The 24,623-nt window shown below is 42.1% G+C and overlaps 1 protein-coding gene across 1 annotated transcript; it reads left to right on the top strand.

The window, feature by feature from the left end:
• Nucleotides 1-7,256: 7,256 nt before the first annotated feature.
• Nucleotides 7,257-19,025, top strand: LOC104619436 (inositol 1,4,5-trisphosphate receptor type 2-like; the record flags this gene model as incomplete). Its single annotated transcript, XM_010285317.1, has 8 exons — nucleotides 7,257-7,407; nucleotides 7,947-8,062; nucleotides 9,234-9,320; nucleotides 10,001-10,159; nucleotides 15,761-15,859; nucleotides 16,386-16,469; nucleotides 17,557-17,703; nucleotides 18,930-19,025. Coding segments are annotated over exons 1-8 (939 nt in total), but the record flags the coding sequence as incomplete, so codon positions are not given.
• Between the last annotated feature and the right edge of the window lie 5,598 nt (nucleotides 19,026-24,623).

Here is a 24,623-nt window from a genome sequence, read left to right as displayed (position 1 = left end):
TCCGTACAGTAGAGTTTTTTAATCACAGTTCTGCGATATTCTTTCCTAAGTTGAAAAGGCAAAGAAGGAAAAAGTTGATAGTGTTCTGTGTTGAGTTTACAAAAAGAAAAAAAGAAAAAAAGTGATTTCAACAACATCAAGAAGGTCTGGGCACTTTGATCCAGGGTGCATGGTTATTGAACTCTCAGCGCTAATGGCATGCCATCAGTGGTGGCAGTAGTACATGTGTATGTAGATCAGATGTCAGAAGGGGATGAGACACAGTAGATCAAGATGTCAGAAGGGGATGAGACACAGCCAAGATTTGCAGCTGTTTTCTGCTGCTGGGGGAACGCAAGGACCGTACATCCCAGCTTCTGCCAGGGAATGTTTTCTGTTAGTTGTAGACAGTTGTGGCTCTGTTCCCTGGTGCAACCTCTGTTGCTTGCATGACGCATCCCTCCATCGCTAGTTGCCTCTGCTCCCTCTTCCCCCCACAGCATCTATCCTTTCCTTCCTCTAACTCAGATTGTCCACTTCTTGGGGCTCCCCTCTTCTCCCTCTCCCTCTCTGTCCCAAAACTTGTTACTAGCTACTTTCATCCTCCTCCTCACTGCTGCCTCTTAGCTCCCTTTGGCTCCGGCAGCCTCTCTTCTTGTCACTCCTCATCTCCTTCTGGTTTAGGATGCACCTGTATCTGACATAATTTTGAAGTGCCTTCCTTAGCTATTGCTAGCATTGTGGTAGCATGCAAATTTGGATGAACTGCAACATCTGTAGGAGAAGATAAACTAGTGAAAAAGGGAGTTTTGTCACCTTAATTGATGCAACCCACCGTGCTATAACATCATGGCTATATTGCCAAGGACTGCATCGAGGAGCATTTTCATGCTGCTTCAGGTATGTGTAATCAAGTGGCATTCAGGAGAATGGCTGGAGCAAAAGTAAAGCCATCATTTGGTGGTTTTTCTCCTTCATCTTACAAGTCAAATTCTAAGTGTGGGACTAGCAGGGGTTTTGCTGAGAACACAGCAGAAACTTGCTGTATAATTGGGATTTAGTGCCTTGTACCCCAGAGGTGTCTGTGTTACCAGAGCAACCAAAAGCACATCTCTGCCGTGCTTTGTTAAATTTCTTATCTCTGCTCAAGAGCACTTGAGGCAAAAGAGTTGCTAAATGTTGTTCTTATAACCAAGAAATGTAAGCAAACCGCATATTCCCCGCTTGCCCCCCAAGAATCTTCTGGGAATAGTATTCAAGTAAAATGCCAAAATTAGTAAAACAAACAAAACCTGCTTTAAGTAGGTTCTTGCCATAAAAAGAAGACTTAGGCATGAATGATTAGTTGAATGATTAGACAAGCAGCTAAAAAAAATCTAACAGCAGGAAGAGTAGGGCCTCTTTAGTAATAGGAACTGCTGTCTGTATGGTTTACAATGTTTTTATCACTGATAGCTGGACTGGCGTTGATTTGAGGTTAGAGCATGGCCTAAGAGTCAAAGAAGTATGAGAAAGGCACATTTCTAACAAGATGTTTAGATTCCAAGGACTGACTCTGAAAACTAGCATCGGAGCACTAGGCTTGCTCTTTTTTGGTAATATTTTATCAACCCTTTCCCCAAGAGGAAAAAAACCCCACAAAACCCAAGGGACTGTGTTTTCTAACTGCTTGTATCCCTCCTACAGAGTTCACTCCGAGATCAAATTTAGGTACTGAGCTGTCGGCCTGAGCTGAAAGCCTACTTAAAGAGGTGTCTCAAAATAGCAGTTTCGTTTTTATTATGTGTTTACCTACTTTTTTTGAGTGGGTGGTAGCTATTCTAGATGTTTCAGAACATCCCACAAAACAGAGTATTGTTAAGCTAAGGAAAGCTGTGGTTGCTTTTCGTTTTGTGTCCATGCCCAGAAGCTGTGGTCCAGATTTCCCCGGAATGAACCCGGAGTGGCTCTATGTTCATCAATGTGCATGTCCAGATTTGCATCAGTGCAAAAGAGGGCAGAATTTGGTCCCACACGTGTTTCCTGAAGTCTGTTAAAAAAAAAAAACAAAACAACCAAGCAAACAAAAAACGGGTACTGTTTTGCAGTTGAATTTAAGGGACTGATCAAGCCAGGTGCTTCTTGTCCCGATGCGAACTGAAGCTAGTGAGAGCTAAAGCGCTTCGTGTTGCGATCGCAATGCTTACCCAGCTGCAGGGCCAGGTTCACAGAGATTAGGAAGAGCAGTGTGTGCCATGTACCTCTGAAGAAAAGTCACGTCATGAGCTACAGAACTTCAGTTTCCCTTAGACTGTGACCTTAAACACACTTCAGCTTAATGCTGTTATCTCCAGTGGGAAACACTTTCTGCCTCCAAGGTGTAAAATAGCACAGATAAGACCTGCTTGTTGGTCATATTTAGCAACTCTGACAAAGGAGCACAAGTCTCTCTCCTATTTTAAATGTAGAATTACCTAGGTTCTTAAACTGATTTAAACTTACCTACATTTTTTACCTCTTTTTTCTTGAGGCATCTGTAAATGAAAGTGATGTTTGAGTTCTTAGATATCGTCCTCCTGCCTTTCTCTCAATTTTCAGTCTCTTACAAGCTTTTTCTGGCATTGTTCTTTCCTCTTTTCTCCCTTCCATTATGTTCCTCTGTGCTCTCTGCTTTCTTCCTCCTACCCCTTCCTCTGCTGTCTGCCATTCTCCTTTTTACTTGCCTTCTCTTACATCATTTTGGTTTGTTCGTCTGTTTTCTTGTTTCTCTCAGTTCCATAATAACTTTCATTTTCTTCTCAGACTCCTGATTGCTTTTTCTGTTGTCCTTCTTAGGGCTCTTCCTTGCCCCTCTCCTTGCTCCCTCGCATTCCTCCCTCTCCATTCTCACTTCAGCTCTTTTTTACCTTTCTGTATTTTTTTCAAAACACATAGATGTGTGCACGCTGTGATTTAATAGCCCTATCACTTCCACTTGACCCATTTGTCAGCCTGCTGGTTTAAGTAAAGCCACGTGATAATTCCTGTAGTTCTGCAAACCACAGAAGTCTTCCATGATGGGCAAGAGTTGAATTTCTAACATTAAAAAAAAAGGGGGGGGGGAGGCAGAGAGCGAAAGCATCTGGCAAGTATTGTTCTAAGCCATTTTTATCCAATATCAAGAAACATTTAAAAGGCATAATATGAGTTATTTTCCTTTTCAGACTTCCTGACTGTAGTTGCTTTTTGCTCAGAGGATGTGCTCTGTGTGGTTTTTCCACCCGCTGTCGCCTTGAAGACTGGCATCTTGTGCACATTCGCAGGCTCAGGCAGATGGTCAGCTCAGCGCCGAGCACGTCCTCCGTGGTTCCTTTCCCGCACTCTGGGAGTTGCTGCTTGCCATCTTTTGATTGTTCTGATTAATAAATGTAATTCTGCCTCCCCTGCCCCATAAAATAAGTAATTGATATGTGTCTCAGCACTGATAATTTTTCGTATTTTCTTACTTTCTGATAAGCCAAGGTGTAGTGTAGGAGATTGAACCTGGAGTGTGACCAGGGAGAGCTTTCCCTTTTTCTCCATTTTGTAAAGAAAAGTTGAAGGGAATTTTGTTACTTTAAAAATGTGTTTGTGGGCTGGGGTGGGCGATGTTTCTCATTTTCTCCATCTTCACTTTGTGTACAAGTAATTGAAATTTTGCCTGGAAGATTCTGTGGGCATGAGAAAATTGATGAAATGAGTGTTTAGTAAATGAAACTGGCTGATACTTTTAAGCTCTTTGCTTTAAAGCTGTCTGTTTACCTTTGATAGTGCCTACTTAATTTGTGTCCTCAGGAAGAAAAGCATTTATGTAAAACTCTGTAAAGTAATGAGTTAGGAACTAGGACTATCAGAGAATGTCTGGAGGAGTTAGAAGAGATGGTCTCTTCTAAGACCTTCTTCTAAGAGGAGATGGTCATGAGTGGGTTGCTAGGCTGACCTCCAGGAGGGCTGAGCTTTTGATTTACTGTGTGCTGGAAAGCTGCTTTATAATCTTATGCCTCAGTTGCTCTTTTTTGCTGTTTATTTAAACTATAGCTTCTTTAGTGTAGGCACTGCTTCCCTCCTCCCCCCAATGTTTAGGACCACAAAGCTGGAATCTATATAGTATCCTATTGTTATTCCAATAAAAGTAAGTAGAAAAACCCCAGAAAAAAATAAAGACATGACCTATTTTTAATGTATCTGAAATCTTAAAAAAAAATAGGGAAAAGTTTGTCTGGAAACAAAGAATATGAATTTTTTTAGTCTATAAATTAAGGAAAATACAATTGAAATAATACTGATTTTAAAAAAGTTCTTGGTAGTCCATCTTCTAAAGCACTAGACCGGAAGTCAGGAGAGCGGTGTTGTGCAGCATGGCTACGGATGGGGCTGTGTGGTGGCTGAGGTTATCTAGTGCCTGCTCTACATTTCCTGCATTTGAGAACTACCATTGGGAAAAATTCACTCTGCAGTGTGGTAGCACTGTGCTTCGAGGCTCTGCATGCGGGTGGGAAGCGGTGTGTTTACTCAAGTAGCAGGATGTGTGGGGAGTAACTGAGAAATGAAGACTGGTCCTATAAAAAGAAGGTATTGTTACATCAGAGAGATAAATGTTTCATGAAGTCTTCTGAGAAGGCACGTTAATTATGGGTTGTTACAGAAAATAATAGCGGACTTCTTGTCTTATGAGCTGAAATCCTGATACTCAAAGTAAAATCTCCTACAAGATACAGTATGATTTAACAGTTCACAGCATTTTGTAATTGGTTGGGTTTGTTGTTTTTTTTTTTTCCTTCTTATTGTCCAGGATATTGTAATAGTTACCTGGGAGTTGTGTACTGTAGGTTGTATGATACAGTTCTCATTGTAAACGTTCCCCTTTGAAATGAAAGCAAACACCTTGGCAAGGCAGCTGGGTCTGCTTTGATAAAGATTTCTAACGCTTTCTCCTGGAAACAGCAACTTGGGGCTTGTGATTAGGGAGCAAATCGGTAAGGACTTTGGGTCTGTGCCAAGGGAAGTTCTACCACCGGTGGCGTTTTTGTGTGAACAAGCTTTGCCGCTATGAGCAGTAGAGGAAGATGAGTTGCTATGAAGGGAAGAGGCAATGGAGTGAAAAGCTTGGTATAATGATGGCCAATATACGAGAGGCCAAATGGCGTATTTGCAGAACTGAGAGCGTGGCAGCTTGGTTTGTGGCTTGAGAGCCAGCACTGTCGCCAACTGCTAGCTCTGGGGGCGTAGGGGCTGGGAGGAACGTGTGGCAGGGTCGTACTCTGGTGGTTTCGGCAGCACTAACGTCAGATGGCTGTGCTTAGCTGGGCCTGGTTGTAGTTGAGGCTGCTGGCTGTTTTATTTTAAGTAATGAGAGGTCATTTTTGCTTAGGAAAGGCAAGGCCAGTCTTCACACTAGATTTCCTTTCCCTCTCCTTGAGCTATAAGAGGCGTCTCTACTCTAACATGGTTTCAATAACTACTCACAGACTGTGAAGAGATGGGTATGTTGGAGGATATACGGAGGATATATCTCAGAGGAGCTAAATCTCCTCCTCTTCCTCCCAGTGTGAGAGAGTAATTCCACTGGATTGACAGTATTGAAAATGAGAGTAAGATCTGCCTTGATATCTAGCATCTTCTACGTAGATGTTGTGAGTTTGATATTTGAATTTCCACGGATAAAGTTGGGACAGTTAGGAAACTTTTGTCATCACATATATGATAGACAGGACATCCCACGTGCTGTTGCAGATTGGAGAGCTGGAACACGTGCTAGGTAGTTAGCGACTACAGATGTTAAACTTGCTCGAGGAATTAGATAGTGAGTAGGACAGCACCATAAAATAGAAGCTGTCTTCTGCTGACCTGACTCGGTGGTTAAGCCAGACCACGACTTCGGGATAGTTCCCTATAGGTTCCCCTGCTGACATTTTTTGTGACAGTAATGAGAGAATGATGAGATTACACTGTATTTAAAAATGACATGCAAGGTTGTTAAATTCAACAGAGTGACCTACACATTGATCCAGTGTGTAACTGGAATGTGTACTCAGTGTTGATATTGTGGTTGCTATTTCATATTGCAGCACCTTTGATAACAGAGGTAAGGGTGGCTGTACAGTGCTGTGGGAAAGGGACTCTCTTCAGGGAAGGCAGCAGGAGTGCTGAGGGTAGCGAGGGCTGTTTTCAAATTATTCTGTGCTATGGGATGTATATGCCATTAACTGTCTTTGAGTGTGGTGGTAAATAAGTACTTCGTGTTGCTCACATGGAGCTAGCATGTTTGTTCTCCTCTTTTTGTCTTTCTTTTCTGTATTTTGTGAGGAGCGCTGTCTGTGCCATACTCTGTGCAGTGTGGCTTTCCAGTGGTGTTGCAGAGTCTCTTCTCCGTGGGGAGGTTGCCTGATGACCAGCAGAGAAGTGATGTTGCTGATTCTGGCCAAACTTGGGGTGTCAGTGCCTGCAAGATGTGCTTGTGGGATCGGAAGAGGAACTTTTTTATTTTTAATCCAGCCCTGGGGCAAAACTTCTTCTGTGTAGCATACATTGCTGCTAATACCTGGCTCTAGCTTGTGCCACGCTTGGGTGGCTGGGAATCAGGTAGGAATAGTTGCTTCCCTCCTGTCTCTACCTTCCTGAGAGCAGGGAGGGAATTCTTCAGAGGTCGTTCTCTTTTGGATGTGGATTAGTCCTCAGAGAGTGGTTGGCCATCTGTGACAGTTAAATATGGGGGGCTAATAGTTTGGGACAGACCCTCCTTTGACATCTATAAATTGCAACCCATGCTGGAAAGAGTTTAGGCCATAATACACGTGCAGTCCTGTATGTTCTTACTAGTCTCACAGCAAAACTCTGAACGCTAATAATGCTTTCCTATCCCTTCCTCTTGCCAGTTGATTCACTTGGAGTCTGAAAGGACCATTACCAACATTTGCCAAGTAAAATGTCTTTCAAGCCTAGCTTTTAGAGCATTTGATGGTTGCATCCGTGCAAGACTAGGTATCGTTTATCACTCTAAAAGTAGTCAGATATGGATGAATCGTGAGCCTCTATTTCCAGTCTATAGGACTGTCACTGGCCCAAAAAAACCCCCAAAAAGTCCTGAGTCAGGGAATTTCACAAAATCTAGTTTATTGCCAATTAACATGAACTTTTACTTACTGATTCCGGTATTGGGCAATAAAGATGAACAATTGAACAGGTGCTTAGGGAAGCACCCCTTGGCTTCCCTCTGGATGCATCTCTCCCCCTTCCTGGTCCCCAGCCCCCTCGTTACACGTGATCCCTGTGGGGTGGCGATGGGGGCTGGTGCGCCGCAGTCTCCTCAGGGTGTACCTCCTCCGTCGTCGTCGTTTGCACAGCCACCCCCATCGTTTGGGCGATTCCTTTCGGGTGGCCTTCCCTCCCTCCTTACCTGTTTTTCGCCTGGTCTGTTGGGCGGCGGTGGTGGTCAGTTTGTGTCACTTTGTTGTTTTAACTCTTAGTTTTTTTTAAAATCAGTCTTAGCGAAGGCACATGTAGACCCGCAGACCATGGTAACCTCCTTGGTGGCTTGCAGCTGAATGCCTGTGCAGTCCCTCATTTCAGCAGTGCCAGAGGGAACAAGGCAGCCGGATGTCTGGCACACAGAAAGCGGGCCTCTTTTTTCAAGGTTTCAGGCGCCTTCCAGCAGCGCATCCGTAATGGTGTGCTGCAGCAAAGAGCTCTAACAAAGCAGCGAGCAGTTTTGCGTATGGCAGGGACTCTTACAGAGGTTGCAGAGAGGTTGCACGGGGTGGGCACATGCGGGGGCACTGGAAAGCTTTCGGTTCAACTCCGGTGTTCTGCCACCCTGTTTATGGTATCATTGCCATCAAGCTGTTTGGTGGCTATGTTTAAACACTGGTATCTAGGCATTTGCGAAAAAAGAAAACCAACCAAAGCGTACTTACAAATGAAGGAAATGTCTTTCAACGTTACTTATGTGTATTTCTTTCAATCTTCCACAGACTGCCTTTTCAAGGTGTGTCCTATGAACCGATACTCAGCCCAGAAGCAGTACTGGAAAGCCAAGCAAGCCAAACAAGGAAACCATACAGAAGCAGCACTGCTGAAGAAACTTCAAGTAGGAGACATCTGTATTTGTAATCTTATCTCAATCTGCAGGCTGTAGAATTACAATAGAATGAGAAAGAATAAGTGCCTTAGGAACCACCGTGATGGGTATTATTATGCCACTAGAGCAATTTTTATATTCTCCTTTAGCCCTTCTGAGTGGCATTTATTGCCGCTGCCCTGTTTTTTATCTTACTTTGGGCCGGAGGTTGTGCCTTTGCTATAAGCAAAATATTGCTTTAAGAAGTTTTATGAAGTAAAAATGGAGTTGTTAAAATCAGGAATAGGCCCTGGTTTAAATCATGCTGTTATTTTAGAAGTCCTTTCCAGGAGTTAGACAGAGGGGTGGACAAAGAGATGTTTTCAACGCTTTAGTCTGGAAATTCCTCAGAATTGCAGTTATCTTTGCTTTCAGTCTAGGTGATTCTTCTCTGAGCCGTTGGACACATTCTATTTTGCATCAGATACAGTGTGGATGGAGCAACTCCTCTGTCTCTGAAAAAGAGCTGGCCTGATGTTACACTTGACTGCATAAGACTAAGTGAAAACAAGGTCACATCAAACCTGGTCGCTAGTGTCACGTGCAGTGGAGGGGCTGCCAGTGCTTCCAGTTAAAAACAGCAAGGCAGGCACGCGGTGTGTGGCTAGAGCTAGCTACGCAGTGGCTGGGGCTGGCAGCTGAGAGTTGGTTCTGTGTTTGACCCAGACTGTTGTGCTTATCCTCGATTTTGTGTGACCTAGCAGTTTTGTTTTGTTATATATAAAGTCAATGTATTTGTATGCAATTAAAAGCCCAACAAGTAAAAGGAATGGTGACAGGGAGAAGCTAATCATAGGCCCTTCTTTTTTCCCTTTCAGGATGAAATAAAGCACCTGGAATTATTCCTTGTGCTTGAAAATTTTTAAAGTAGCATGCATCTCAGGTGTGATCCATAAATTGTGACTGAGTTTCTATTCTGGGTAATAAAAATGTAGAATCATTACACTGAGTCTGTGTAATTATAGTTCCGAAAATGATGCTGCAGCAGGATTCAGGTGCTAATATTTTCAGTGCAGTAATGCTTGCAGGTTGGAGGAAGCATTTTAAATGCGATGCCATTTCCTTTTTACACTATCTGTTCCAGTAGCTGAATACAGGTACTGATTTTGTAGGGTTTAAAGAAATATTAATTCTCTTGCAGCATGCAGCAGAACTTGAACAAAAACAGAACGAAAGCGAGAACAGAAAGCTGTTGGGCGAAATTGTAAAATATAGCAATGTCATACAGGTAAACCTATTGAAATCCATCTGCCTTATCTCAGAGCTGGGAAGGAAACAGTTGTTTCATTTCAAGGTTAGGGGGAAAATGAAACTAACCACTGTAATCCGAATTGTCAAGGGTCAGGTAAACAGAACTTGGTGAAGTTTACAATATTGTGTTTTTCTGTCTCTTTTAAAGCCTACCAGAAGTGCTGCATATTCATGTTTAAATAATATGTCATAATATAAATTTTATGTGTAGTTTTTGCTGCTGCGGTTTAGAATCTGAATGTAAATATGTATCTTCTAAGATTTATTTCAAAATTGTATTATAGAGGAGCTGTGCAGCTCCTTTTAAATCACTGAAGTCATTTGTACTTCATGACACATAAATGAGACAGAAGTTATGTTCTTGAATGCAGTACAGCTTTCCTGTAATGGATGAAATTCCTGAAGGTAACACTGTTAATGGACCCTTGCCCCACCTATGTAGTATATGCTGTAAAATTGACACGTTTCTCTCAATCTGAAATACAGCGTCTCTTCTCCTGAACTGCAGTGTACTTTGATAACTCTGTTCTAGTTTTATTTTGTCTCTATGTATGTCATGAAAAATCACTGCGGCGTGAACGCCTGCACCTCCTCTTTTGACTGAAGGGAGAAAAAGCAACAGCTGTACTAATTTTTTTAACTATTATTTGTTCACAGCTACTGCACATAAAAAGCAACAAGTACCTCACAGTCAATAAGAGGTTGCCGGCTCTGCTAGAGAAGAATGCTATGCGGGTGTCTCTGGATGCTGCGGGGAATGAGGGGTCCTGGTTTTATATCCAGCCGTTCTGGAAACTGAGGAGTGAAGGTGACAATGTAAGTGGAAATACTGAATGTGTCAGAGGGAGAAGGCAGAAGGCTTCCAGGAGACACGTAATTTCTTTGCTACTGGCATAAATCACCACGGATTAAGTTCAGAAAAAAAATATTTTAAATGGGGACTGTTAGCTTTTATGTGTAACTAGAAAGCGTTAACAATTATACGGTCTGGAATCTGAAATCTTGCCACATTCATCTGAGCCTCTGCTGACCTGTGTTGGGGCATTTTTGCTAAGTCCACTTGTGTGCAGATTTACAAAGCTGATAATAAATCATAGTTCACACTAGAGTAAACACTTTTTTTAAGTTGGGTTTTTTTTAACATTCTGGGCAATATTTTTTTTTCAGGCGGTCAGCAGATAATGTCTCTAGGAAATACATCAGGTTTCTTTAAATCTGTATCCCTCCTCAACATGAGAGTGGCACCTGTGATTGGAACTGGGTTGGCGTAGTCTGGTGTGTCTTCTCTGGGTAGGTTTCAGTAGGAGTCTTGTGTATTGGTGAGAGGAGGAATATAGAAGATAGCTCTTTGCTGCAGATCTGAGAGTTGCGCCATGAGATCAAAACTCAGTTCTTCATTCAGTCAGCCGTGGCTTGGTTAAGTGCCTGCTGTGGAAAATTCAGATCTGCCTCCGGGAAAGCCACACAATGAACTTGTGTGGTTTGATATTGTAGTCCTGGCTCAGAATGATTGGCCACTCTCCCCTGTGAAGTAATCAGTGAAAGAGCCCTCTCAGGATCACAGGGAGGAATGCCTGTTTTCTCGTGTATTTTCTCTCATTAACTGTGTGGTTACCCAGCTCGTGGGATGCTATCCAGGATGAGTGTGGTTGCCTGCAGCTCCTTTTGGCAATCTGTTGTGGAGAGGGGAAGAACTGCACTCCCCGCTCCTGGTTGGAAGTCCCTAAAGTCATAGTCCTTCCCTGCTCCATGCAGTGATCAGAAGGGTATGAGAAAAGCTCCCCTTTTCCCCAAGCCTGCTGCAGAGAAAAGCAGCAAACATGAGTAGCCCTCTGGGGAACCTCTGTGTGGCTTTTCAGCTGGGGAAATGAAGTGTTGTGGATCAAACATTAACCTAATATTCCCTTCTCTCTTTGGAAAGAAAAAAGGTGACTTTGTTGCTTTAAGGTTTTGGCTTAATTTCTTAGATTAACGTCAGCTCAGCATATTCTTAATTTCTCGTGCCTGGGAAGTAAGGGCATGCCGTGCTCTCCAGAGTGAGGACCTAGGGTTCCCAGACCGCGATCTGCAAAAGCCATTTGAGCCCTTACAGCTGAGAGCAGCAGAATGGTCTTAAGACGAAGTCATCCTCAGTACTCGAGCGTTTTTAATTCAATTTTACACTATTGTGGGCACATAAGAGTTTGGAAGCGGTTTTTGCTGGTCTGAGAAGTTTGCAGATCATGGCAGCCATCGCTGTAGCATCCCACTCTGCAGACATCTCTGCTGGTTTGCTCCCTGTGGGGCTGGACTTGACAGGCTGTGAGCTACAAGGGCCGTGTGGGAAACTGTCTTGTTGGCTCCTAACTTAATGGTCTCCCTTGGAACCTGCCTGCTGCTCATTTTTTTTGTCACCAGGTGTTGCCTTTCAGGGCTGGGAGCTCACCACTATGTTTTATGGAGGGGAGTCTCGAGACCTGAGTTTTTCCTCCTTTCTGCCAGGCCCAAACAGATCTGGTAATTTTCTTTGCAACCTTCCAGTGCTAAACATTAGTCCTTCGGCAGCTTTCTCGTAACTGCTCCGGCACATTTCCACCCCTTCAACAGTGACAGAAACGAGGCAGCTGTCGTACCCCTGGACAGGGGTAGCCAGCGACGGGGGGAATCCTTCGTTTGCCTCTCGCAGACCGAGAGAAGCTCTGACCTCGTAGCCACTGCTTCCCTCGCAGTTCCTCCCAGACACGTGCCCTTTACCAGGCTAGTTTCTGGGGGACTCATCCACAAAACCTCTCAGACCACATGAGCTGGGGCCACTTTACCCCCTCACTGGGTTAGCTTTTAAAGGACTTATATTTTTATGTATACTTTCTTTCTTCTGACCTCTCATTGCATGGATTTAGCTTGGTATATCAGGCTCTTATTCTGTTCAGAAACTTTGGAGTTTTTTATTTTCGGTTTCTGTGTTATAATGAGGGAATTCCCTAAGAAAATGCATTTTAGAAAGTCTTTAGAACAGTAGAAGTGAGTATTGAATTACTACTTGAATGGCTGCCACTGTGTCAGATAACCCAGGCAAGGTAGATCCAAATATGCCATATATCCTAAAAGAAAAGAAGGTGGCTTAGTCTGGGGGAAGCTGTGATATAGGAAGTTATGTGTGTGACTTTTTTCGTGAGTCACCACTGTTGTTTAGCCTTGTGAAATACTTTAAAATTTATTTTTCTGAAGCTTCATTAGCAACTGATTAGTTATGCAAGTCAATGAAAGTAATGAAAAAATATGGCTGAAAATTTACAGTAATTGGCATAACTGCAATATTTTATGCAGACTTTTATTAAGCATATAGCAGCTCTCCTTCAATGGAAGATGTGATGGATCAAGGCTATGTTCCAGTTCGACTGAATAGCAAAATGATAGCAAGATTAGCTCTGCGTGGATTGCATTTTCAGTGGTTTGAAAGCCTGATCTTGCAGCGTGCCCAGGGTGGTGGTCTCAGACTTGGGGAATGGCCAGCCACCTGTGGGAAAGTTCTGTTAATCCTCCTGATCTTTGAAGTGTGTCAGCAGTGCCACTGGCAGATGTGGTTATAACATAAAAGCAATGGAGATGGAGTATGGAGATGGAGTAGCAGAGCCTTTGGTGTGCCTGGTAACCTGCTTGGATAATTAGTCCCAACTGAGATCGCTGCTACTGCATCTTCACGGCTAATAAAACCTTTTGTAACTGCCAGTCTGTAGTGATATACTACAACTCTACTAGAGGTTTTGCTCCTACTTCTTGATTGCGGTGTAGACGTAGCTGTCAGGTGGGCTTACTGACTTTATATGAATGACAGAATCGCTCTAAATAATGCCAGCGCTGGTTCCCCACCCAGAAGACAGAACACAGTCAGCTTTGTGTCTCTTCCCACTGTCAATGTACCCTATCCATCAAGACATGGATAAGTAGGACTTGTGGACAAGTGGGAAGAGCTCCACTACATCCAAGACTGAAGGACCATGTAGGTTTATGTTAAATTCAAAAGCTGAATTCTCATTGGCTCCACTATGAATTTAATTATTCTTTGGAGGTTTTTTATCTAGACCAGAAAGGGTAAGAGTTTTGTCAAAGGAATCAGGAATGAAATCCTCAAAAGCTCTGTGTCTGATGCAACTTTAAAATGTCTATATGTAAGGAAGAAGTCCCAGAGACCTGCCAAACTATTACCCACTGCTGGTCTACAGCATGCTGTGGCCGTCTGTGCCCAAGGGTAGCTAAGGAAGAGGAGAAAGAGCTGGTGTCAATTTTAATTTTGCAGAGTAAAACCTTGGGAATACATTGCTCTGTTTTCTATAATCTCCATATAGTACAATTCTACAGGCAGAAATACTGGCACGTGGGAATGCGAGTGCTCTGCCTCCAGTGTTTTGGGCATGCTGAGGCATTCTCTGGAGCCAGAAATCAGCTGGGTAAAGGATGGGAGGAACTCAAAAGAGCAGAGTTGCAGCTTGCCCAAGGCAGCCACGTATGCGAACAGGATTCCCTCTTCACTTTGCATTTGTTTTCTGCATCACTGGTGGAAGGTGTACAGGAGACAAGTGCTGTGGATTGCCTCGATCCCTTCCTTCCCAGCCACCTCTGGAGGTTTGAAGCAAGAAGAAAAAGAAGAAAGGAAAAGAACATAGGGTATCTTGTTGCGTCTGTGGCAGCTGGCAGAGCTGGCCAGCATTGAGGCTACTGAAGTGGACTTGGAGCAGGGTAGGAGATTGAGAGAGAAACCATGACCCCACATAACAGTTCTTCTCAGATCTGCCTACAGCAGAGTAGACGTGTATGTCTCCTTCCCTCTGGTTACTTCCATGGTAGTCACAGGCTCGCATTCAAAGATACCTTTGCCCTGCCCCTCCTCTTTTTTTTTTTTCCTTTTCTTTTTAAATAAGATGCTCAATGATGTGCTCTCTTACTAATTAAGTTGTTATAGTCCTGGTGTACTTGCAATGATTTTGAAGTCCTGATTCCACTTTGCAGGGTGCAAGCCTGATGGTTTTTGATTAATGAATTGTCTGGTCATAACTTCTTAGAATGGGCTGTAAGTAATGTCTATGTGAAGCATGGCATGCAGGAATGTATTGCATAAGTAATGTATCTTAAAGCCATCTTGTCATTATTTTGATTCCATCAGTGAAATTTTTCCCACTACTTGGATCAAATGGGATTTCTACATGTAGTCTGAGCATGATGACACTGTCTTTTGCTACTGTTTATTTTAGCTGTGTTGGTAAAGAGCAGACAACCTTCTTTTTCACCTCTGCAATAAGTGGGCCAAGTTCACCTGCGTTGAAGTTACACGAGGCTGAATTGGGCTCTGCTTTTTCACAGGAAATGTGCTGATCAATGCAGAAAATATTTTTATTTGTGTTCCAAAAGAAAGCATGGCTTGCACAGCATTTCATGTAGCCAAAATCACATGTAGCCACTTGTCTTTGTGTGTGTGGTGCTTAAAATTGCTGTGAACAACATTAGCAAATTAGGACCCAATGCCAACCAATCTATGTGGATTGATTTTATTTTTTTTTAAATTATTTATCTTTTTCCCCCTCCCATGTAGGAATTGAATTCTCCATATGCATGTCTCAAGCACTTTTTAGGTCAAAGACATTTTCATATATGGTTTTTCCCTGTCCATATAGGTGAAGAATTGCAAGGGCATGGGAATTCGCTTGCAGGGAGTCAGCTAAGGATTTCTCTCGTAGAGAGAAGGTCTCTCAGCTGATGTGCCTGCTGCCTGTGCTGAGCTCCAAACACCATTTTGGGAGTAACAGCAGTGGGGATGGAGTGTGTTTGCCCTCTCTCTGAATTTCCATTGATTTTCATTCCTTTCCAGATTGCAGTCATACAGTCTAAATTGCAGAACTCCTGAGCCTGTCATGACATTTGCCAGAAGATGGTCCACAGAGCTGGGGAGTTACTGGGCTAAAGAAGTCTTGTCACAGGCAAATTTTTAAAGCTTTTGTGAAATGGAAGACATATTGATGGGAGAAAATTGGCTGACAGCAAGGCAGAGAAAAGACTCTTGCTGTCTGACTACAGATTATTTTCTAAGCTTTCTCTGCCTTCTGGCTGGCAGTATATATGGGATAAAAAGTAGTTAATGTAACTGTTAGATGAACTGAACTGCTGTTGGAATTCGTAGGTTCGTATCTATTTCATGATCTCAAGTTTCTGCTGAAGTGGGTGACATGCTTACTGAGAATGCGAGGATTCATTAGTGTGAAATCTTGAACCCAAGCAATTGCGGAGGCATGGATGAACAGAGCTGGTGTGTGAATTGTCTGCAAATAAATTCACTGAGTGCCATTCCTAGAGCATGCATTTGAGTCATTTTCTGAAAATGTAACATTACTTGATTTTATTGGATAATTACATAGGTCTAAATTGCATTTTATTTCTGACTTCCAGGTTGTTGTGGGAGATAAAGTTGTTCTCATGCCAGTCAATGCAGGGCAGCCTCTACATGCCAGCAACATTGAGCTTCTGGATAACCCTGGCTGCAAAGAGGTGAGTTCAGTGGAGGGAAGAGAGGTAACTGATGATCTGAGATGTATTATACGTTGTTCTTTACTGGTAATCAGACCCTACTGTGAGCCCACCGTGGGCTAGATGCCAGTATTAAACAGTGGTTCCAGCGTGGCCTTAAAAAAACAAGATGAAATAGACTTATTCTTGGCACAGTTCTGCCTGGCACTGAAAGCTTCGTGAGGTTTGCTTGAGTATCTGAAACTCTCACTGATGTAAGAGTAAGTCTTCTTCCAACAGCTCTTTAGCTTGTCTTTGGTAGGCTGTCAACAGACAGAATAGCATTTTGCCTACTGAATCTTTGCCAACATCGACACCGTTACTATTAACACTTGATAGGTTCAGGACCCGTGTTGGGAACTGTACAAATATGTAGCTAAGCCTTGTCCCCTGCCACCCTAGATGTGGTGTGGTCTTTTAGAAGAATAGAATGTCTCAAAAAGAAAAGAATACCCCCTTAAGACTGTAATTGTGTGTTTTTTTGTTTTGTTTTGTTTTTTCCACAAAGGTAAATGCTGTCAACTGTAACACAAGCTGGAAAATAACTTTGTTCATGAAGTTCAGTAGTTATCGAGATGATGTACTGAAAGGAGTAAGTGTGATTTTTAAATTGTTTTTTGAATCTGAAAAATCGTGCCTTATTTGACCGTAGAAAAATATTACATGGTGAATAAAAGAAGAAATTAGGACTTTATGGAGCTCTCGAGGATCCCTCACTACTGTTCTTCAACAGCCAGAATATTTTTCCTTTGTGTTATTGTCTTACTAAGTGAAATTGTCTGGATTGTGCTAGCTTCCAGCCCCTTTCCCCTCGCAGAGACAACTGAGGATCCGTGAGAAAGATGAGGTTCAAGCCCAGAATGATGAGGGCTCTGTACAGAATAGCTGTCACACTTCAGTTTATGCCAAGATGCTAAAAGCAGGTATAACAAGCTTAAAGGAAGGAGTGAGACATGAAAGATGACAATAGCTGTAATAAGACAATGTAGCTTTAAATGCTGAGGTGTTGCACAGCTTCGTGCCTCCAGATCACTCCCTGAGATCATTTACATTTTCATTTTAAAGAAATTAATTTAATTTGTCCTCACTTGCACCTTAATATGTCATTATCAGAGGCTATTTTTCAGTAGGTATCAAGGTACCAGCAGTTTTGGAGAAAGAATTTGAAAGGGGAAATGGTATGTCTGTGTAGACCCATTTGAGGATAAGTGTTTCAAGCCTCAGGGAGAGGCAGAAGGAAACAAAAATGATGCTAGCAGAAGAAATAGGGAGGGGGCATTGGTTTTGGTTACAGAGTAGAAGAGATGAGACAATAAGATGTTAGAAAAATCTGTTCACTTTCCCTAAATACTAAGAGAGATTAGAAATAAAAAAATCCATTTAGCAGAGTTAGCTAGAATGAAAAATTAGGTTCACTATTCATTGCAGGGCTGTGAAACAAGTTCTGTTTTCACACAAGTGCATGGGTCTCCTGTAGGACTAAATTATCGTATTTGATTTCCAGACACAGTGCTGAGATTGTACCCTCTGCACTTGGTACCTGCTCCAGCAATAGGAAACTAATAAAAGTTTTCTTCGCATCAGCTATGTTGACGTCACTGGGGCTAGTACGGATATAGAGGATGAGTCTAGCGGCTTTGCCTACCACTTACTAATGCTTCTTTTTCATATTACTTTAGGGAGATGTTGTTAGGCTGTTTCATGCAGAGCAAGAGAAGTTTCTGACCTGTGACGAATATGAGAAAAAACAACATATTTTCCTTCGTACTACATTACGTCAGTCAGCCACTTCTGCAACAAGTTCTAAAGCACTGTGGGAAATAGAGGTATTTTTTTCTTTTTATAAATATTTTAGGACCTGAAGGCCAGGGTTCAGTAAAAATACTTCACCACAACATGAATCATTCATAGCCTCTTGATACCGTCATACACCTTCCTGTAAGTATTATTATTTTATGAAGCGGTTTGTGTAGGAAGAACACTGAAGAGATGCTTTACTGCTGTGCATGTGTGGAGAGAGGATGTTTTCTTACTATATTTACCTGCACTAAATGACGAAGAGGCAAATTCAGACTTGACGTAAATGGTGCCATTTTATCAAAGCCAATTGAATGACTGATTGTTTATATTTTGTTCTGAGTGTTTATATTTGACTTCATGTGCGATGTAGAAAATTGAAATTCATGACTGACAAGAAATCTCACAGATGTGATCGGGTGCGTTCTTCTGCAACAGAGCACATCAACATCTGTTTAAAGTTAGGCTGAATAAAGGTGTTGTTGCTGAACGGGGGTGATTTTGAGAAGATGACTAGCAAATATATTTTTGTTTAATTGAGGAACATTGGTAACTGGTATGTCTCAAACCCGTGCTATTACAGTAATGTAACTCCTATACCCAGAAGCTCTTCTGTGCTGAACAAAGTTTATACATTTAAAACAGAGCTCCTCACTCAGGCAAATGGTTGATTTTTTGTCGTAGTAAGGACTGTATGGAATAGAGTGTATTGCACTTGTAGTTATTTGAGACTACTCCTTAAGAGAGACAGGCACTGCTAGGTTTGAAGGTAGCACATGACCAGCTCAGTCAAGGGGAAAAACAAGTAACCTGGGATACTTCAAATGATTCGGGGGTGTTTTATCACCTGACTGAAAATTTATCAGAAGCCCTTAGTGTTGTCAAAAATAGAGCTGGTATAAGTGGTGAAACAATTTAAGAGGGTTTGAGTTTTGCTTTTAAGTAGTGCCTGTGTAAGTGTAGAGTAGCTCCACTTAACTTTCTTGAGCTTCAGATTCACACCATGTCACTTTAAAGCAAAATTTGGCTCATCATGTTCGCAGGGAGTAGAAAACATGGAAAGTAATAGTAGTATTTCCTGGCACCTGGCAAAAAATAAATGTAAGTATTTGTGTGAGCACACAATTCCTCTCTGTGGTAGACTATTTTTAATTATGTAGTTTACATATTTTTATTTGGAATAATCTGTAAGAAACGTCAGTGATCTAAGTATGATCTTGAAGAGCACGATTAAAATCTGTACTTCTTCTTGTAGGTTGTCCATCATGACCCTTGCCGGGGAGGGGCAGGACAGTGGAATAGCTTGTTTAGATTTAAGCATTTGGCAACTGGAAACTACTTAGCTGCAGAGGTAAGAATTTCAATTAAACAAGTGGTTGTGTACTGACTAACCAAGTACTATACATATCCTGCTAGTTCAGAAATGCCCTGGTAGGTAGGTTGATGATGTAGGTCTCTGAAAAGATCTCACGTCAGGTGTGAATGGGGAGAATTGTATGTGGACTGCTGTGTCATGTTGTATTGCTGTATCCAAGGGTTGCAAGGAAAAATTTCTGAACTACCGGACACTAGTAGGTGAGTTCAAGACAACATACAACCTCAAGTTAAACTGCGCTGTTGAATCTTGAATCTGCTGTTTGTTGTCTTGGCAGCCAGGGCAAACACCACTGTTAAATATCCACTGTATTTACACTGGAAAACCTTGGATTCATTTATCTCTCTGCTCTTGTTTGCCTTTGATTTTTGGAGTAGTGTTGTGATCAGTCAAATATTCTTCTTTGCTGGCTCAGGCAGCCATATGCAGATTAAAGCTTTTAGAGTGGAACTGAATGCCAGGTAATTATTGAGCTTGATCAGTGAAGTTTGTGTGCAGGCACTACAACAGATACTCTGAACTGCTCTAATTGAGGAGTTTTTTCCCCCTGTAGGCTCTAGACTTCTTGAAAAAATGTTTCTGTGGTGCTGGTTTCAGGGTGTTGGTCTCTGCCAGCCAGCATGTGGTCCAAGGCATCTCTGTATTCTGTAGGAATGACAAACTTGTCATAACCATCAGTGTCATGACAGCGCGTTGTGATTATAGCAGGTTGCACTGTTCTGCTGTTGCACTCCTGTCTTTTGACTAAAAAAAAAAAAAAAAAAAAAAAAAGAAAGATCCGAGATCCGAGGAGATCTTGCCGCTTTTGGTGGAACAGAAGGTTCAGGAGGAGGAGGATCTTGCAACTTGTCTGGTTATTATCTGGTACTTTATGTTAAGGTGAAATAGACTCCCTGAAAAAGCAGCTTAATATCTTTTAAGACCCATAATTGTCTTCAAAGGTAAAATAGGGCTCTTGACAAGCTGGAAGAGAGCAGATAGTACCAAGTTTATGAAATGGGAGAGCCTTGGATTTTTTCCTGGTTGCAAGAAGCTGTGAACTTTTTAAGTCATATCTAATCTGTATTAGAACTGGTCTGTGTCCAAGTTATATCAATGCAATGAAAAGTAGGGTGTTTTTCCCCACTGATTTAGTTAAGTCTTTGTAGGATTGCCTCTTTGACTTATTGCTTCCAAGCATGAGTGTGAAAATTCACAACTACAAGAGCCTGTTATAAATCAATATATGTTAGGGAATCCCTGAAAAAAGGCTTGCTCTAGCTGGATTGAGTTACATTTACAGGAATGCGACTTCCGTACGCAGACAAGTCCTTAGTGTTCCCAGGGTGCTGCTTTCGCTGCCCAGCTCCTGTCACAGCCTGCGCTGATTTCAGAGTAAGACCAAACAGGAGTTGTCAAACCTTTACTTACTTCAAATTATGTCAAAACCAGTGTCAAAACATAAACAGTGGACCACCAGGATAGATACTGATATTATTTTCCATCTAAGACAGAATGTACTTTGGATCTTTTAATTGGTTTTAGCGGTAGCTCACAAGTGTAAGTTAGAAACCTGATAGGCCTGAGTGGCGAAAAGCATCATCCCGTTCAAGGCAGTGGGCCAGCATGTCCTAACGGCCCTGCTCTGCGCCGCTGCCTCCACGCTGCAGCGATGCCTTGGCTTGGCTGAAGCCAGCTGGCGTTATTGTGTAGTTCATACTGCCTAATAATAGCTAATTTTCAAGTGGCAACCAGTGCTCCCACCAAAGAGATGGTTCTTTTTTCCTCTCTGTTTACGTGAGAGATGCTCTTAGTAGAAAGATTTTATTCAGACTGGCTAGGCTGATGGAGAGTCAGGGAAGGCATGAAGCACTCTGACTGATTGGCTTCCTTCTCCAACCATACCTCATCCGCTCTGGGATTTTCAGGAGAAAAATCTTCAGGTGAAGAGGTGTCACACTACACTGAGCTTGGGTCCTTTCTACCTCTGGAAAGGAAATACCCATCAGGAAGACTCGTAATATGGAAAGCACTGAAGAGCGTTTGGGTTGAGCAGAGGTGATATGCTGTGACTGGAGAGCAGCATTAGCTACTGTATCTATGAAGTGCAAATACCTGCTGGTGGAGATATTAAAGGTACTGCTGTAATAAAACCCTGTGAACTGTATTTTACACAGTTCACATGTAAGGCACAACACACCAGCCAGACACAGACATCAAAGATTTATGAACAGGCAGGCAGACACCTAATGTGCATGAGCTAACTTTAAATCAATTGGGAAAAGCTTGCTGAACACTTATCTGTGCTCTTGCAGCGCGGGAAGATTACTCACGGTATGAATTATCGACAGCATCACACATTGCTGTGACCTGATTTTGTTTAAGCTTCCATGGTAAAGATACTTAGAGTGGAATAATAAGTACAAACACATAAACAAAATTCACGAATCTTTTAGGCATTCTGTTGTTGGCTAATGATACAATTTCTGTCACAGTTTGAGCTGTTGTAAGTCAGGATTAATCACTGTTTATAACCATCTTTTCCTTACTTCATCCTTCTGTAAATCAGATTGATGTGTACCACAGACACTCCTGCGGTGGAATCTTGCATGGGTCAAATCTCAGAAAATGAGCAGAAGTGTCCTTCACCTGGGTGCTTCCTTCTGCTCCTTCACAGTTAGTGCTGTGCCTTCTCTTTTCCCCTGAGGCTTCAGTTGTAACTGGTCAGCCTGATTTCTGACTCAGTGGGTCTGAGCCATGTGGTGAAGGGATGCCACTGCAGCTTGTTAAGGCCAGGGGATGATTTGGGGACTAAGAAAATTCAAGCCACTTGCCCCAGAGAATTTGGGAGTTTGAAATTAATAAACTTAAAGGTGCCTCAATACTACAGTAACTAAGTTGTTTTTTTTTAAAATGAGGCAATACAGTTGTTCAGTAAACAGGACATATAGGTGAGTGCTTGTAAATCTAATCCCTATAAACTTGAGAGAATGAAGTCAGGATATGCAAGTCCTACATTCCATGTTCCTAAGAATCACAGTTGCATGTTCCTAAGAATCACGGTTGTCCAGCTTCTATTATCTTTCAAAGACTAAGGGTCCTTTGATACCTCTAACTTCTGACACAGTCTCAAGTAGTACCATTTCCTTTAGTCTTCTTTCCACTTGACATTACTTAGGCAAATTTTCATTAATATGCTTCGAAGTTTATTAAGACCTACTAATACCATAGAGCAACCTACACCCTACTGCCAGACTGTGGGCTGAAGGTGACCCACCCTGAAAGACCCACTGCTAAAGGAGATCCAGTGGAAGACATTTGCGAATTGCTTATAGCTGCATTGTCATTCCTCTACTACTATATACATCCTGAGGACACGATCTGACATATCAGATGCATGTGTGCTCTCACACAATTACTTAAGGCACAGGAGAGAGATGCTGAAGAAAGAGTTTCATGTTTGGTGGTAAGACTTGGGACATTGGAAATCTGGATAGGCGGTAATGTCTCCAGCATTTGGAAACCTGAAACCACTGGCTCAGACATTCCTAAAGTATTGAAATCATTAAAAAGTGGAACAAAATACTCAGCTGAAAAATTGGAAAGAGAAATTCTCCTCTTTGGAGACAGTGGGATTTCTGTTGTTAGTGTCAGAAGGGCTTACTTTCACCCAAAAGAGCTGAGCTAGATTCTTAGCAGGAGATTTAGACACTAAGCCACCAGCTAAGATCCAGGCTGCTGAGTTTTATTCTCATCTTCACAGAGTCAGCAGTCTTTTAGAAAAAGTTTTGTAGAAGATTCTTTTTTTTAGCTCTGGTTACAGCAAAATGACCCAAGTTATTTTGAAGTTTTGTGTTTATAGAGAGAAGCTGTAGGGTTAGGTGAAAATTGAATGCTTCAAAGTAACAATAACTTTCCCAAATTTTTTTCAAGTCTTTTCAGTGCATGTACCACGTGTAGAACGCACCCAAATCTATCTGTCTGTGTGTGGGAGCGAGCTGGAATTTACTTAAACAGCCTTTCAAATGCTGCAGGTTGAGACCACACAGCTGTACCTTTCTCATGAACACACCTCCCCGTTTCAATATTCTAATCGCCAGGATAAAAGTTTCTTTGAACTGAATATCAGCTTATTGATTGTGCTGGACCAAAACATGCACCTTTAATACTGTTCACCATGTGTATAGCCGCTCCAATTCTGTGACTGCTAAACTGGATAATCTGTACTGAAACTATTAACACTTGCTGTATGAGGATGTTAAGCAGAAATATGTGTGCCCATGCGTACATATATGCACGCCCAAGAAATGCAGGGTAGGTCTGTCATTTCATACTAAACTTCTCAGGTGAGATGAATATTGCTAAAATAATCACAAAATACATATGCAAATATAAAATCACCTGCTAGTCTGAGATGTTGAAGTAGACGATAGATAAACCACAGTACGTTGCTTGTGAAACCTTGTGAACACGTACATAATCACAGTGCAGAATTTGTAAAGAAAAATCCGTGACAGTTTTACTTAGCTGAATAGACTAAACTAGTTACTAGATACCTTGGCCAAGATACGGCAGTAAATCTGGTGACGTAATTGGCTTTAACACTGAATTAACTATACTAAATGAATTAAGATAATGCAGGTAGGATGACAGCCTTAATGTTTACCTTCTGTGATTCTATAAAATTGTGGCCATAAACAAGGGTTCAAATTATTACTGTGTCTTCCAAGGTGTTGCGTAGAGTACTGGTGTTGCTCCAAAAGGTAATCTGTGCTCTGAAGTTCTAAACGAACGAGAAGAGTGAGAACGGGCTGGCCAATGCAATAGGTTGAAGCAGTGAGCTCAGAGGTAATGGCAGAACCAAATACAGTTTTTCTGATTCGACGTGTGCTTCATTCATTAAAACAAATTGTTGCTCTCATTCAGTAAAGCTCTCAGGGCTGGCCTTGCCTCTGAAGTCAGTGGAACACGAGCATTTATGCGCTCAGGGGTTCAAGGGTGTCTCGGATACTGACCTGATGGGTTTGAACTTCCTCTAACAGTTTTCACTTGTGCAGCCACCCCCTGGACTTTGACCACTGTAGGACTGAAGCCTCCACAACAGCCACTTTTAACTTCTACATGTGATAAATGGCTTGTACAGGTTAATTGGGATGCAAAGCTCTTTAGCACATATTCTGATGATGGACAAGTCACAGAGATAAAGCTGTCCACTAGCTAGCTGCTTTGGGCAGAAGTAGCAATCTGATGTGCATCCCTGATGCATGTCCATTGTGGTTTAACCCAGCAGGCAGCGAAACACCACACAGCTGTTCACTCACACTCCTCCCTACCCCCAGTGGGATAGGGGAGAGGTTTGAGGCAAAAAAAGTAAAGTTTGTGGGTTGAGATAAACACAGTTTAATAGAACAGAAAAGGAAAGGGAAATAATAATAATAACAATAATAATAACAACAACAGCAACAATAAAAATGATTCAAAATAAGTAATGCACGATGCAGTTGCTTACCACCCACCAACCGATGCCCAGCTAGTTCCTGAGCAGTGGTCCCTGGCCAGCTTTACCCCTAGTTTATATACTGAGCATGATGTCAT

Source organism: Phaethon lepturus, unplaced genomic scaffold (assembly GCF_000687285.1).
Source record: "Phaethon lepturus isolate BGI_N335 unplaced genomic scaffold, ASM68728v1 scaffold5054, whole genome shotgun sequence".
Classification (NCBI taxonomy): Eukaryota; Metazoa; Chordata; class Aves; order Phaethontiformes; family Phaethontidae; genus Phaethon; species Phaethon lepturus.
This window is presented reverse-complemented; position numbering and strand designations above follow the sequence as displayed.